Source organism: Lissotriton vulgaris, chromosome 10 (genome assembly GCF_964263255.1).
Source record: "Lissotriton vulgaris chromosome 10, aLisVul1.2, whole genome shotgun sequence".
Lineage (NCBI taxonomy): Eukaryota > Metazoa > Chordata > Amphibia > Caudata > Salamandridae > Lissotriton > Lissotriton vulgaris.
The window spans coordinates 1,105,638,552-1,105,655,260 of record NC_141698.1 but is presented as its reverse complement, the minus strand read 5'-3'; the positions used below and the strand labels follow the sequence as shown (position 1 = coordinate 1,105,655,260).

At 49.5% G+C, this 16,709-nt stretch overlaps 1 protein-coding gene across 1 annotated transcript in view; it reads right to left on the bottom strand.

Moving 5' to 3' along the window:
• Positions 1 to 16,709, bottom strand: part of HACL1 (2-hydroxyacyl-CoA lyase 1) — a 148,474-nt gene that overhangs the window by 17,520 nt on the left and 114,245 nt on the right. The window contains exons 12-15 of the mRNA XM_086942194.1: positions 13,977 to 14,078; positions 4,221 to 4,375; positions 3,528 to 3,686; positions 1,872 to 1,979 (exon numbers count right to left, since the gene is read on the bottom strand). Of these exons, the coding sequence (XP_086798320.1) occupies positions 1,872 to 1,979; positions 3,528 to 3,686; positions 4,221 to 4,375; positions 13,977 to 14,078 (524 nt within the window). The remainder of the gene's footprint in view (positions 1 to 1,871; positions 1,980 to 3,527; positions 3,687 to 4,220; positions 4,376 to 13,976; positions 14,079 to 16,709) is intronic.

The window sequence follows — 16,709 nt, the reverse complement described above, 5'->3', positions numbered from 1 at the left end:
GAGACCCACTGAGAGCGCAGTAATATCAATCAATCAACCATTTGTATAGAGCACTACTCACCTGTGAGAGTCTCAAGGTGCTGAGGGGTGCGGAGGTGTCAACTACTGCTCGAACAGCCAGGTCTTGAGGTGTTTCCTGAAGGTCAACAGGTCCTGGGTCTGACATTTGTTCCAAGTCTTGGCGTTTAGGTAGGTGAAGGATCTGCCGCCGGTGGTCGTTCTGTGTATGCGAGGGATGGTGGCGAGGGTGAGGTCGGCGGAGCGAAGCTGGCAATTTGGGATGTAGAAGGTGAGCCGATTGTTGAGGTACGCTGGTTCGGGGTTGTTGAGTGCTTTGTGAGCATGGGTGAGGCGCTTGAAGGTGATCCTCTTGTTGACGGGGAGCCAGTGCAGGTCCTTTAGGTGGGCAGTGATGTGGGAGTGGCGGGGGATGCCGAGGACCAGGCGTGCCGAGGTGTTCTGTATAAGTTGCAGTCTTTTCTGGAGTTTGGCCGTGGTTCCAGTGTAGAGGGTGTTGCCGTAGTCCAGTCTGCTGCGGACGAGGGCTTACGTGACCATCTTTCGGGTACCAGTTGGGATCCATCTGTACAGTTTGATGACATATAGCACATAGGCTGGGACTGCACTGCACCTCGTGTGCGCATTTCTAAGAGGTTGGCGCCTGTGGGCCTGTTTAGAGCATAGTTAAGAAGGCAGCAACTGGGCAGGTGCTCCAAACAACAACCTGCTAGGTTAAGGCTACTTCTCAATATGTGAAAAACAGAAGAACCAACACAAACAACAAGTCTGAGGGACAGCAGCAAGACTTTCAGGATGCTGATGTGGAATATCACCTAAGGGAGAATGATGTCAGAACTCCTGTTCTAAGCAAAACGAGTATTTTCACTGCTCCTGCCGATCCTATATTGAGTGCACCTACATAACAAACCATGAACCAGGGATTGTTTTACAACATTTGATGTGCTCTACAGAGACCCATAGTCCTGAGGAAGGCCCACTACTTTGTAGGAGCAACATAGTAGTGTATTTTTAATCTTGTGGCAGGCAGACACCACACAAAATATTAATATAGGTATGACAGTTTAACGAAGGAAGAACATAATTGTTGACATAAGGGACATAACCTCACAGTAGTGAAATACTTCATTTCAATCACAAGACAAAAGTGTGTCAAAAGCAATGCTTGCAGTGAGAACAGCAAAAATTGCAATATATTGGGGCACAATATCTATTTTTTGTGTTGCAAACTTTTTGAATCCATGCCAGGAGGTGTCTGCATGATATTGTTCTGTGAAGCACTGCACGAACACAACTTGCATTACAAGTTATATGGTCTGTGTTCAGTAATTCAGAGATGTTCTAAAGAAGGGATGGGTTGGCACTTGCACTTTACAAGATGTTATAAGATCAGTCCTCAAACATCAGGAAATGCCGTAAGGTGCAGGGGGACTTAAAGACACGTTGTTACAAGGTGTATCGAGGCTCACGCACACACACCAGGTGTTACAAAGTGCATCGAGGCTCAGGCACACACACCAGGTGTTATGAAGTGCAGAGCACTGGTGACTCTTGCTCTAGTTCTACCTGTACGGAGACATTGTACCCACACACACAACCAGAAGTGTTAAGGATGGAAACGAAAGACTAGGAGAGGGACAATTAAGCGCACATGGACTAAAACACGCTAGGTGTTACAGGATGCACAAATGAGATGCAGTGCTGAAACTGCGGTAACACTCACACTTTCCCATGCTGCAAGGAGCACTGAAATGGTGCTCACATAGATGAAATAAGGGACCAGCAACTCATAACTCACACACCACCTCCTCCTATCACACTGGATGATACAAGGTGATGCAGATTGTACTCACACTTTTGCTGGCTCTCCAAGCATCATCATTTCCTTCCAAGAGGTTTCATTTACGCCATTGTAGATCCCGTTGTTGTTGACCACAATTATGAGCACCGGCAGGTTGTACCTGTGAGGATCAGAGGGGCTGCAGTTATGCTCACGAGCAATAGCACTGGACATAGGTGCCTGCGCTGGACTCAACGGGTAAAGTTGTGCCAGAAGCCTCTAAACTCCTACCACGCATCATAAACTACACCCCTGGCTCCATGGCTGCTCAAGACATCAGGGAACGCGTGTTTTTAATAATAAGCTTGTTAGAGCTCTAGGCACTGTGAGCTAGCGTGGCCGAGCCCTACCGAAGGCAGATGAATGCTTAAAAAAGGTAAAAAATCAGGTCATGCACAGCTACCGACCTCCAAGTGCACCAAGACAAAGGTCTTGTGGGAGGGGGGATACAGAGGCCCACATAGATCACGCACCTCTTACCTGTGGGCAGGACCTCATGCTGAGGTAGCAACTGGATGGTAAAGGATTAACATAACCCTGCCCACCTCCCTCCCCCCACAGTGGTTGGGGAGAGAAATAAAAATAAAGCTGGTTGAAGGGAGAAGGTATTAAGAACAAGGAGGGACGGCAGGACACGAGGGACAGAACACAGTGTGTGGGGGATTTGACGGGAAAAGCACACAAGAAAAAGCAACATAAAACAAAGGCAGGTATTTGGTGGGGAAGAGACGCACATGAGGGAGGAAGCTAGAAAACATGTGCACTCTCTCGTGGAGTGCTTAAAGAAAAAGAAAAATCGTATTTCCCTAAATGTGAGCAGTGGAAGGATAGAAGGCAGTCATCCTAAAGGATGGTAAAGAGGCTATGCTCCAGGGGAGGGACAAACAAGAAGAGGGTGCTATTGAATAGGAAGCAAACAAATGAGTGACAATAAAGATGTCCAATGGTAAGCAGTGGAGGTACTCTTTTGGTAAGATCCAGAAGAGGCTTTCGACTACAAGCAGCTTACAGCCTGTCTGTAGGTGAAAGCTGAAAAAAGGAAGTGGTTCCCTCCTCCCCTCGCGTTTAAATCCAAATAACAAATAATTAATATAAAAGCAAACCTAAAGAAACAACCATTGGGAAAGAAAATAGTTCTTGTTTTTAAACAGTGGTACTCGACCATTTGGTTGTGCAAATGTTTTCTGCCCAATGCGGTTAAACATGACCAGAATAATAAAAAGAAAATAGTTGGTTGTGGATAAGGAACAACAAAAGCAAGCCGAGGCAGCATGATGAGTGTATGTGTAATGATGCATGCACACGTATGTGGTGGACTTTGTTAACTTTAAATTTATCATTGCAAGGTGGCAGACACTAATCTAGGATTGGTAAATTATAATAATATCTGCAAAAGCACAGCAAAGGAAAAGAAAAAAAAATAGTGGCTCAGTGGGAAATTGAAAATAAACAATGTCCTAAAATAAAAAATAAAAATAGAGGTGTACGGGAGCAATGGAGGAATGAATAAGGAAAGAGTCAGAGTCGGAGGAAGGTGCGTGGAGCAACAGAGAGGCTTGAGGGAGGAGAGGTTTAAAAAAGCAACAGATGACTTGTGGGGGTGAGATGCGGACATTATAAAGAAAGGTCCAGAGTGTATTATGAATCATATTGCTAAACCTCAACTTACCTACAGAGTGTCTCGGCCTCCATACCAGAGAAGCCAAATGCGCTGTCCCCTTCTACTGCCACCACACGCTGTTGCGGATTCTGTCCCTGAGCCACCAATGCGGCTGCAATGGCGAATCCCAAGCCTACGCCCATTGTCCCGAACGTGCCGGCGTCAAGTCTAGAATAAAAAGTGGAACAATAAACAGTGCAGGGCCCAGGCTCCAGTGCGTGGCCCTTCATCCCGAGAATAACCAATAATTACATAGAATAGAAGTTGGTCTTTCTCTCTCTAGATATGGTTGCCTGTGTCTCAGTCCGTCTTCTTTTGTGTTTATCTGTGCATATGGCTGTAGGTTTGGGACAGGGTGTTATTGTCAGGGTACCTTTAAGGATACTGACAAAACCTTCCCTTTCTAAGATGCTGAAAGGACTTGGATGGCTTGGGAGGGGAGGGGGGAGAAGAGAGAGAGAGAGAATATATATATATATATATATATATATATATATATATATATATATCAATCAATCAGTCACTATATGGTGCGTCTACAGCCCACTTAATTTCACTGCAAGCAAAAGATACTATCTCAGAAAGCAAAACCATTTGCTGATTTATGTATTATCGGACAACACTGTGGCTGGAGGGCCTCTAAAAGTGTGAGTTTACAATGCAAAATACACTACAAACATCTCAGAGCCCAGAATCGCTCACCTGTGGCGAGGGTGGTGATTCTGCAGCACCGTGCGACCGATGTCCATGGTGTTCGCTCCTTCACTGACGATGATGCAGTCTTTGGGCAGCAGCTCCTTGATGTGGTGGAACACGGTGTAGTAAGTCATGGGAAGAGAGGTCTCTGACGCAAGAGCCTGTAGGAGAGATTGTGGAGTACGTCACCTTCAGGGGTTACCAGAGGGAGCCGAGGGATGCTTTCATCTCATTTACAGATTACCATTAGGAACCTATCCATAAGGTGGAACATCTGTTGCCCAATCCAAGGATACAGACATATTGCCAGGACCCACCTCATCCTGCAGAGACAACACTGCAGCCCAGTCCATACAGGGCATGAACGTGGCAAAGACCCTCGGGTCCCAATTACCAACGAGTAGTCCTCTTGGCCATTGGGTCAGTATTACAAGAAGTGTCATGCATTGCACCACGTATCTGCCGATCTAGGCTATGTATCCCATTGTAGCTTTCCCCGTTTAGCTTGTCTTAACCCATTTTCCTTAAATGCATGTTATTAAAGGTTATTTTCGTTTTCATATTTAAAGCACTGATTGGTCATTTATGTAACTCAGTTAAGTTTCTTACACCTCCAGCCGCGGCCTGCATTGAACTGCTCTCATGCCCAAAGGGAAATGACCTGTTTGTCCAATTGGAGTGCACCTAAAGTTGGCCCAGGGACAGTAAATACCAGTACCCACATAGGATACTGCCCATAAGTCACTGAACAAGAAAAGGCATGACAAGCAGAACCAGATTTCTTTACACCCCAGTGCAACAAGTCCAAACAGTCCACCAGAGAAGAATCACCTCCCAGACCTTTTCACCTGCACTGGATAAAGTACTGGAAGTGCTAGGAAAACCCAAGTCTATTTTCTCTATGTGAAAAGTGCCAAATATAGAAAGGGAATTCACCACCTTTGAGGGAAAACTGCCTGAGATGGAAAGGCAAACTGTGTTACATTCCCTGTGATACATTTAGTATTTCCCATTTAATTGTTTATCGCCCTTTTAAGGACTCTGTACTTTTAACTATGGCACCTGCCATGCAGTTGTTGTTACATCATATTATAACGGTTGCTTGGACATTCTTGTCTTGGTCTTGGCAACAGCTGTACTCTGCTCCTTTAAAGTTCAAGTTCAGGAATTTGTATAGCGCACTACTCACCCAGAGGGTCTCAAGGCACTTGTGGAAGGGGGTGCATTATTTATCGAATAGCCATGTTTTAAGTTCCTTTCTGAAGGAGATGTGGTTCTGTGTAAGGCGGAGGTGGGTGGGGAGAGAATTCCAGGTCTTGGCTGCCAGGTAGGAGAAGGATCTTCCTCCCATGGTGGACCTATAGATGCGTGGAACTGCGGCGAAGGCTAGATTGGAGGATCTTAGTTGGCGGTTGGGTATGTAGAAGGACAGTCGTGTGTTGAGGCATTTGGGTCCTAGTTTGTAGAGGGCCTTGTGTGCGTGGGTGAGGAGACGGAACGTTATTCTCTTGTTGACGGGAAGCCAGTGGAGGTCTCTCAGATGACCGGTAATGTGATCTTGGCGAGGGATGTCCAAAATGAGTCTGGCTGATGCGTTTTGGATGCGTTGGAGTTTTTTTCTGTAATTTGGCTGTGATTCCGGCGTAAAGGGTGTTTCCATAGTCCAGACGGCTGGTGACCAGTGCGTGGGTGACAGTCTTTCTAGTCTCGGAGGGGATCCAACTGAAGATTTTTTTGAGCATGCGAAGTATGTTGAAGCAAGAGGATGAGACTGCGTTGACTTGTCTGGTCATCGAGAGTGAGGAGTCTAGGATGAAACCTAGGTTACGTGCGTGGTCTGTGGGTATAGGTGCTGTGCCCAGGGCCGATGGCCACCATGAGTCGTCCCAGGCAGAGGGAGATGATCCTAGGATGAGGACTTCCGTTTTGTCGGAGTTAAGTTTTGGTCGGCTGTTTTTCATCCATTCGGCTACTTCTTTCATGCCTTCGTGAAGGTTGGTTTTGGCGGTGTTAGGGTCTTTGGTGAGGGAAAGGATCAGCTGGGTGTCGTCAGCGTAAGAGATGATGTTAAGGTTGTGTTGTCGCGTGATGGATGCGAGTGGACTCATGTAGACGTTGAAGAGGGTGGGACTGAGAGATGAACCTTGTGGTACTCCGCAGATGACTTCGGAGGCCTCTGATTAGAATGGGGGGAGGCAGACTCTCTGGGTTCTTCCGGCGAGGAACGAGATGATCCAGTCCAAGGCTTTTCCTTGTATGCCAGAGTTACTGAGGCGTTGTATGAGGGTGCTATGACAGACTGTGTCGAAGGCGGCGGAGAGGTCTAGTAGGATGAGGGCAACTGTTTCTCCGTTGTCCAGTAGTGTTCGGATGTCGTCTGTCACTGCAATGAGGGCGGTTTTGGTGCTGTGTTTGGCTCGAAAGCCAGATTGAGAGGAGTCGAAGGAATTGTTGGATTCAAGGAAGGCGGCGAGCTGGTTATTGACGGCTTTCTTGATGACTTTGGCAGGGAATGGGAGGAGGGAGATGAGGCGGTAGTTCTTAAGTTCAGTGGGGTCTGCTGTGGGTTTCTTCAAGAGGGCGCTGAGTTCTGCATGTTTCCAGCTTTCTGGGAAGGTAGCGGAGTTGAAGGAGCAGTTGATGATGTCACGGAGATGGGGTGCGATGATGGAGTCTGCTTTGTTGAAGATGTGGTGGGGACAGGGGTCGGTTGGTGAACCAGAATGGATGGAGTTCATTAGGCGGATGGTGTCTTCAGTGGAGATTGGGTTCCAGGCGCTAAGATTGTTAAAGGGCGGTTTAGGTTCGGAGGTGGGTGGAGTGGACTGTTCTTTGGAAGTGTTCTCAAAGCTGTTATGTATGTCGACTATTTTGTTGTAGAAGGAGGATAACGAATCGCAGAGGTCTTGGGAGGGAGTGATGTCGTTTGAGGCTGCAGTGGGGTTGGTAAATTCTTTGACGATGTTGAATAATTCCTTGCTGTAATGGGCGTTGTTGTCGAGTGGATCCTTGAATGCTGATTTCTTGGTGGTTCGGATCAATTGGTGGTGTTTGCGGGTGGCTGCCTTGAAGGTGGTCAGGTTGTAAGTGGTTGGGTTTTTTCTCCATGTTTTTTCGAGAGTACGGCATAGTTTCTTGGATTTTTTAAGGTCATCGTTGAACCAGGGGGCCTTTTTGTTACCTTGTTTGATATGGTTGTTTTTCAAGGGTGCTAATTCGTCAATGCTGTGAGTGATCCATTGTTTGAGTTTGGTGGCAGCCTCGTTTGGGTCCGATGAGAGGGCGGGAGAGTTTTGGTTGAGCGAAGTGAGGAGTTGGTCGGAGGTGATTTTGTTCCAGTTTCTACGAGGAATAGGTTGTGGGGGATTGTGGATCGTGGTAGTTTTGTAGCTGAAGTGAACGCAGCTGTGGTCCGTCCAATGGAGAGTAGTGGTGTGATCGAAGGAGATGTGTTTGCTGGAGGTGAAGATAGGGTCGAGCGTGTGTCCGGCAAGGTGGGTGGGTGTGTCAACAAGTTGTTTGAGTCCGATATTGGCCAGGTTGTCCAGAAGGGTGGTGGTGTTGCTGTCGTTTTTCTTTTCCAGGTGGAAGTTGAGGTCTCCCAGTAGAATGTAGTTCTCGGAGGCAAGGGCATGTGGGCTGATGAAGTCAGTGATGTCTTCGCTGAATTGATTACGGGTTCCTGGTGGCCTGTAGATGAGGGTGCCTCTAAGTGTGGTCCTGGGGTCGGTGTGGATCTGGAAGTGGAGAAGTTCGGCGGTTGCAAGGTTATCGTCGGAGCTGGTCGTGATTCTGTTGGTGTTCTTATGGACGAAGGCAATGCCTCCTCCTGTTTGGTTAGTGCGGTCTTTTCGGATGATCTTGTAAGCGTTCGGGATGGCTATGGCGATGTCGGGTGCTGATGATGCGTTCGTCCAGGTTTCTGGGAGGAAGGCGATGTCCGGTGAAGCAGTGTCGAGTAGGTCCCAGAGTTCAGTGGCGTGTCTGTGGATCGAGCGGGTGTTCAGCAAGATACACTTCAGGTGGTTAGAGTCGGAGCTGTGTTTGGGGTTAGAGGGTTTGGTGAGGGACCTGATGCAGGCGAACTTGCAGGAGTGGCAGGCGAAGGGTCCGTGGGTGTGTCCTGGGGCAGCTACGCAACATTGTGGGGTGCGTCCAGGGTTGAGGGCTAGGAGGGTGGAAGCAGCAGATGTTATGCGGGAGGAGTGCAGTTTGCGGGGGCCAGGGGGTCTGGCGCTGGGCGCGGTCCAGGCGCGGACGGGCGTAGACGGGCTTACCTTTGGCGCACCTTCGACGCGCATGGGGCGCGACCGCTGCGCGTGAACGCTGCGCGCGACTGCATCTGTCATATGTGGATAATGGAAGGGGAGGGGCGAGGGAGGGTGAGCTGGGAGGCGGGGTGGAGATCAGGGGAAGGAGGCAGGACAACAACAAACAAAATGGCAGCAAGCAGGCAATATCCAAACAACACTGGGGCACAATGTAAGCTAGCGTGATGTGAATGGCGGAGGCGCGGGCAATCAGGCACAAATGCAATTTCAGGCAGCACAGCACAAGAACTGCAGTCACACAAGCGCATCTTGGTAGTCGAGCATAACAGTTTAATTAGCCTCGGCAGTTTAATCAATAGTGCGCAGCAGGCGAGGCAATCTAGCGCTACGAGCTAGCTAGATGGTTCTTCACTATGCAGGCTAAGGCAGAATGCGAGATAGGCTCTCAATGGATAACGATACCGGTTGAGGAGGCTCGGAGCAGCGTGTGGAGCGGCCGCTTCTGCTGAGAGCAGGACGGTCACCATTAAACAGACTTATAATGTCTTCGGACTTCAACATCTTTTATTTTGGAAACTTTACAAACTGGTTCTCAGCTTGCAACGATGGCGAGAAAAGAGGATGCGGTCATTCTGAAAATAAAGATAGGTCTTCCAGAGCGGAGTGCTTGAAAAGTGCAATCCGAATGTCCCATGGTAGAGCACTACTTTTTCCCGGAGGGCAGGGTGAGATCCAACCTCTTGTATCGCCAACTTGGTTGAAAAATAAAGCGTGTTGTAAATGGAAAAAAGGAGTCTCTCTGGAGATATGTAGCATGAGACTCTTCCGCTACCAGGGGTATCTAGCACTTGTTGAAAGAAGTATAAACATAGAAGAAATACCCCATACCAGGATATATTCTTTCTGAGCCTCCAACTGCTTCCACTCAACTCTACTCACAACACCCTACTCCTTCCACACTGCATTACCACCATGGGTAGCATTCTAAGCGCCCTCTATAGTCAGCCAGGCAAGACACAGAAACGAAATGCGAGGAATTTGCAAGTCAGAAAAATGACCCAATCTATGTAGACAGGCGCTGCAGACAACGACCAACAGTAACAAGGTCTCTGAAGGCGGGCAAGAGCAGTGGAATACAATAATCGGAGACCAAGAAAGAGAAGCTAGAACAGAAGGGTACTGCCTCTGTGAAATTCCACATTTTGTAACCAGACATAATGAGAGGAAAAACTTAAGAAGGGGTCTATTGACAAGGGCATCTCAGCTCTTCTTTCTTAGCCAGGCAAGAGGAGTGACCGGGGTCAGGTATGAGTACTTTGCCAGGGATCTGGAGAAGACAGAGGAACCTTGAAGCCAATAACTTAATCTAGGAGGAGAGAGGTGAAAAGAATAGTCTGCAGGATAGGCAACATTAATCGGGACTAACTGAGGTGCTTTGTTAAAAGGATGACAGTTTGATTTTTCAAAGGTGAAGCTCGCATGCCGAGCAACATAAGCTAGGCAGAGTCGGTGTAATTGTTTGACCATAAAGTGGTTAATTTCATCCCAATATTTCCTTTGCAGTAGATTACAATGGTAATCTAAGTAAAGTGCCTAAAAGAAATGTTTTGGTATCTGTAACCAATAGTGACATTGACCACAAAAGAAGACATCCCTCTTTTTTCACAACAATAAACTAGGAAATCAAATGATAAATTGAAATATAAGAGGCTGGCCAACCCTGATTTTTCTAATCTATGGTTACTAATTCTTACTACATTGCATGGATAGGCATATATTTAATAAAAACCTTTCTCTATGAACTGAGACATCACAAATACTCCGAGATGTTATATTTTTATGAATCTCAATGAATATCCAGTGATGGTAGGAGGGACGTTATTTTGATGAAGCCAGGAACGAGAGGGGCACGCCCCGACTAGAGGCGTTTACATGTCGGAAACAAAACTAATGAGGGAGAACTCCTGGTAAGGAGACAAGGATAGTGTGCAGTGGGCGAGGTCCTGAAGCAATCAATCAATCAATCATAACACTTGTATAGCGCACTACTCACCCGGAAGGGTCTCAAGGCGCTTGGGGGAAGGGGTCCGCTACTGCTCGAACAGCCAGGTCTTGAGTTGTCTCCTGAAGGTGAGATGGTCCTGGGTCAGCCGAAGGTCGATGGGGAGGGAGTTCCATGTCTTGGCCGCCAGGTAGGAGAAGGATCTGCCTCCTCTTCAGATGCGTGGTACGGCGGCGAAGGCGAGGCTAGTAAACCGTAGCTGGCGGGTGGGCGTGTAGAAGGTCAGGCGGACGTTGAGGTACTTGGGGCCCAGGTCGTAGAGAGACTTGTGTGCGTGGGTGAGGAGCCTGAACGTGATCCTCTTGTTGACGGGGAGCCAGTGCAGGTCCCTCAGGTGGCCGGAGATGTGGCTGCGTCGGGGGATGTCCAGGATGAGTCGGGCCGAGGCGTTCTGGATGAGTTGGAGTTCTGTAGCTTGGCTGCGGTTCCGGCGTAGAGGGTGTTTCCGTAGTCCAGTCGGCTGGTGACGAGGGCCTGGGTGACCGTATTCCTGGTTTCGGTCGGGATCCATCGGAAGATCTTGCGAAGCATGCGTAGGGTGTGAAAGCATGATGAGGAGACGGCGTTGACTTGTCTGGTCATCGAGAGGGTGGAGTTCAGGATGAAGCCTAGGTTGCGTGCGTGGTCTGTTGCCTTGGGAGCGGTGCCCAGGGCTGGGGGCCACCAGGAGTCGTCCCAGGCGGAGGGCGATGGTCCCAGGATGAGGACTTCCGTCTTGTCTGAGTTCAGTTTCAGGCGGCTGTTCTTCATCCACTCGGCGACGTCTTTCATCCCTTCGTGTAGGCTGGTTCTGGCGGTGTCGGGGTCTCTGGTGAGGGAGAGGATCAGCTGGGTGTCGTCGGCGTAGGAGATGATGTTGAGGTTGTGTTGGCGTGCGATAGCAGCAAGAGGTCTCATGTAGACGTTGAAGAGGGTGGGGCTGAGTGATGATCCTTGCGGAATGCCGCAGATGACTTTGGTAGCCTCGGATCGAAGGCGGACTCCAGGGCCTTCTCTTGGATGCCGGTGTTGCTGAGGCGTTGAACTAGGGTGCGGTGGCAGACCGTATCGAACGCTGCAGAGAGGTCCAGGAGGATGAGTGCCGCTGTTTCCCCGTTGTCGAGCAGGGCTCGGATGTCGTCGGTGGCTGCGATGAGGGCGGTCTCGGTGCTGTGGTTGGCTCTGAAACCGGACTGCGAGGGGTTGAGGGATCCGTTCGTCTCGAGGAAGGCGGCAAGCTGTTTGTTGACGATCTTCTCGATGACTTTGGCAGGAAAAGGGAGGAGCAAGATGGGGCGGAAGTTTTTGAGGTCGGTGGGGTCCGCTGTTGGTTTCTTCAGTAGGGCGCTGAGCTCGGCATGCTTCCAGCTCCCCGGGAAGGTGGCGGTGTTGATGACGTCCCGGAGTTGGGGTGCGATGGTGGAGTGGGCCTTGTTGAAGACGTGGTGGGGGCAGGGGTCGGTCGGAGATCAGGAGTGGATGGTGTTCATCGTGCGGGCTGTGTCTTCGGTGGTCACCGTGGTCCAGGTGCAGAGGGTGGCGGTGGTGGGCGTTGGTTCGACGGTTGGGTGCGTGGATGGTGCGGCGAAACTGTTGTGGATGTCGGCAATCTTGCGGTGGAAGAACGAGGCGAGAGAGTCGCAGAGATCTTGTGAGGGAGTGATGTCGTTGTTGCTGGGGCTGGAGAACTCCTTGACGATGGTGAAGAGTGCCTTGCTGTCGTGGGCATTGTTGTCCAGTCGTTCCTTCAGTGATTTCTTCTTGGTGGTGCGGATGAGCTGGTGGTGCTTGCGGGTGGCGTGTTTGAGGGCGGTCATGTTGTCAGTGGTCTGGTCGAGGAGCCAGGCTTTCTCGAGGGTGCGGCAGGTCTTCTTGGAGGCCTTGAGTTCGTCGGTGCACCAGGAGGCCTTCTTGCTTCTGGGTCTGCTGGGAGGGTTCTTCAGTGGTGCGAGGTCGTCGGCGCAGGCGGTCAGCCACTGCGTGAAGTTGCGGGCTGCTTCATTGGGGTCCGTTGTGCTGGCGAGTGGGTTCTGGCTGAGGGAGGTGGTGAGCTGGTCGGTGGTGATCTTGCTCCAGCTTCTGCGAGGAACCTGTTGCGGGTGGTGGTGGGTTGTGGTTCTTCCGAAGCTGAAGTGGACGCAGCTGTGGTCGGTCCAGTGGAGTCCGGTGGAGTGGCTGAAGGTGATGTGCTTGCTGGATGAGAAGATGGGATCAAGCGTGTGGCCGGCGTAGTGGGTGGGGGTGTTGACCAGTTGCTTGAGTCCGAGGTTGGCGAGGTTGTCCAGCAGGGCGGCGGTGTTGCGGTCCTTGTTGTTCTCCAGGTGGAAGTTGAGGTCCCCTAGGAGGATGTAGTCGGCGGAGGGGAGGGCGTGTGGGCTGATGAATTCCGTGATGTCTTCGCTGAATTGTGTGCGTGGTCCCGGGGGTCTGTAGATGAGGGTGCCTCTGAGGGTCGTCTTTGGGTCAGTGTGAATCTGGAAGTGGAGGTGCTCGGCGAAGGTGTCGGAGTCGGTCGTGATGCGGATGGTGTTCTTGTGGACGATGGCGATGCCTCCTCCGGTCTGGTTGACGCAATCCCTCCTGATGATCTTGTACCCGTCCGGGATGGCGATGGCGATGGCGATGTCGGGGGCTGAGGCGACGTTCATCCAGGTTTCCGTGAGGAAGGCGATGTCTGGCGATGTTGTGTCGAGGAGGTTCCAGAGTTCCACGGCGTGTCTGTGGACGGAACGGGTGTTGAGCAGGATGCACTTGAGGTTGCTGCTGGTGCTTGGCTTGGCGGGTGCGGTGCAGGTTCGGAGGCAGGTGAACTTGCAGGTTCTGCAGGTGGAGGGTCCGTGAATGCGTTTCGGGGCGGCCCGGCAGCAGGCGGGGTTCCAGCCGGCATGGAGTGCGTTGAGGGCGGCGGCGTCGTAGGTCTGTCGGGTCGTCTTGCATCGGTGGGGGCCAGGGGTCCTGGCACTGGGTACGGTACAGGCGCGGACGGGCGCAGACGGGCTTGCCGTTGGGCGGCCTTTGGCGCACAATCGGCGCGCCCGATTAAGCAAATTAAGCAGTGCTTAATTTGAAAAAAAAAAAAAAAAAAAAAAAAAGAAGTGCCAGGTCTCTCGTCAGGAGGCCACTGCAGCTTGCACCACACATTGCCCCTGCCAGCGATGCCAATGGTTGAAAAAACACAACTACTAACTATCACACTCCTACAAGTGTGACAATTCGAACTATTTCAGCCCCTCACCCCCAGCTATAAGAATGGCTTGGGCAGCAGGTTATGAATATTGAATTAAATATTAACTGTTGTTGTGGTCATCTCTAAATTAGCCAGACAGCGCCACCTCGTGGCAGACTGTCACAGGTTGCAGCGTTGACAATTTATTGCCGGTGCTGAGCACCGGAAACCACCAGCTCAAATTAAGCACGGTCCTGATGTGCTCCCAAGAACTTTCTCCTTACCTTGGAGGATTCCACGTTGGCCTTGATTTTGCCCCTTAGCGACCCCCACCAATCAGAACTGCTAGAAAACTTCCACGAGAACTGTACCAATGGCCCCAAAATCTAGAAGTGGAAAATGAAAACACAGACTTCAACTCAAGCTATTTCTTGTTCCATAAGCTGATAATTTTCCGACATTTTAAATACTGCTTGATTACATAAATCACACGTTTTATTTATTTCATTAAAACCTCATTAACAATGGGCGGGAAAGTCAACAACTATACGTAAATTTCCTTGTATACATCAAAGAAGAAATCAAATATGGATTCACTTCTAACATACAAGGAAGGTGAATAAAAGCTGTGCCAACACCACATGCGAACACTGCCCACCTATCTCTAAATTATCTTAAGCATATAATACAATGCAACCCCCTGATATAATTCTAAGTGCGAGAGAGGAAGGACACGACATACAATTCGCAAAACTAAAGAAAAAATTCTCAACAAAACCTAAGTCATCAGATCATGTAAAATACCGGAGAAACCCAAACAAGACCTGGCAAAGCTAACAGTTCTGCATTTTGCTTGGTGGAAAATTGTTCTGAATCTTCACAGGACAGCTATCACATGGGCAACTGTGTGTGTGTGTGTGTATATATACACACACACTTGTGCAAACAGCTCCGACTGTGCTGGTTTCTTTTACAAACCAGTAGAACGGTTCCCTGAAGCTCCTCATTGCCCAACGACTCCGCATCGCTCTCAATCCTGGTAGCGCAAACGGTCCCTGGGACGCTCATGGAGCTACTCCAGACGAACATGTCGCGATCCAAGTCGTTGGGTGAATGCCACAACCAGAAGAATTCTAGGAATATGATGTGGTCTTTGACCCGAGTGGAAGCGTCTGCACTCTAGGCCTCGCTCTGTGCCAGGGTCTGCTCAGCACCTCTAAGACTTTCCTGAAGCGACCACCGCACAAATCAGAGTTTTATGAGGCCATGTATCTCATATTTGGGCAGCCCGACCACTATGGCATGCCTTCGGGTCCCACAGGTGTGTGTGAGGGGCGCCTTACTGGTTCTTTGCCAGCGGGTCAGCCCTTACCGCCAGTCGAGTCCCTTGGATCCTGTGCTGGATCCGGAGAGGATGCGCCTCCGAGACTGCGACTTTGCTCAATGCCTGCTACAGTTAGGGTGACCAACCGTCCGTAAATTTCACGGACAGTCCGTAATTTCGGCCGTCTGTCCGTTGTCCGTGAAGGATTCTTTAACGGACGCCATTTGTCCGTAGTTTTAACCGGGCACAGCTTCCACCCACCTCCCTTCTTGACTCCGATGCTGTATGAAAGCTCAGACCCCCAGCAGCACTGTAGAGGCACAGCGGGATGGCAACCCTCACACCTCCAGCCCTTGATGACCCGTTAAGAGGTGCTTGAAGGTGACTGAGAGGAGGGGGCTGCAGCTTCAGCGGCATCTATTCAGATGCAAACTGCCCTGAATGTGTCATGTCTCTGCAATTTAGAGGGGCCTCACACATCCTAGAACAGGCCCTGATTACACCGAGGCAGAACGTAGTTCTCTTCACAGAGCCTACAGTGGTGGCTGGTGGAATTTGAATGTGGTGATGCTAAGACCAAGTCATTTATGCGCAAGAGAGAGCGATGCTTCATACGGTCCTCCCAGAAGGTTTTTAAAAATTGTCATATGTAGATTCAAGTTTCAGGACTATTTCTTTGATAAATTATCCAAAAATATTGTTCTTATATTCATTTTTAAAGGAAAAACTCATAGAACGTTGGTTGTTTGCTCGTTGTTTGTTTAGCATATTACTCTTGTACAGTGCATGCTTTAAACCGAATCGCCTCCATACCACAATTGAGAGCTAAGCCCTGGAGCTGAGGCTGAGGGCGATGCCTGTCACTGAGTCAAAAAGGTGTGCAGAATGCATGGTCATCCAATTGTTGGCCTCTCTGCAGAGGCACAGAGCAATGATCACGCATTCTAGTGTGTTTCTGTGACAATGCACATGATGGAAGTATGTAATGTAATGTAATGTAATGGACATTTCTACCGCGCTACTTCCACTCCAAGGAGTATCTTGGCGCTTACACAACTCAGATGGAAAGTTGGAAAGGAAAAAGATGTCCTAATCTCTTCACACATTACACCAGGGTCCGGCACACGGCCTCAGGCAGAGAGAAAATCCAGGTTTTCAGTGCCTTCCTGAAGGGGGCTTCTTGAGAGAAAGACCGCAGGGAAAGGGGGAGTTTATTCCAGGCCTTAGTTCCCAGAACGAAGATGGATTTGCCACCTTTAGTGGTCAGTTTGAAATGGGGTGTAGAGAGTAGGTTCTGGTTTGTGGATCTCAAGCAACGCGCTGGGTGGTATCTTTTGAACCCCTTTTGTAGGTAGGTTGGTCCACGTTGGTGGAACGCCCTGAAAGTGATTAGGAGAAGTTTGAATAAAATTCTCTTCCCAATTGGCAGCCAATGCAAAATATTCAGGGCTGTTGTATAATGTTGCTAAATTATTAGTACCAATATCGGCCCCTCCTGCGCACCTCCACTTGACCTGCTTGTCATTACTACGTGGCCTGGCCTGCAATTTATCACAGACATAGCATTGTTTTCTATTTGACAGATAACCCATACTGGTGCCAGGTTAGTATCATGTATCTTTGTTTGCTGTTTCAATTCTTTGCCGCTAAGCAGTTAAATAACCCTGCAGAATTAATGTATTTTCCTATAAAA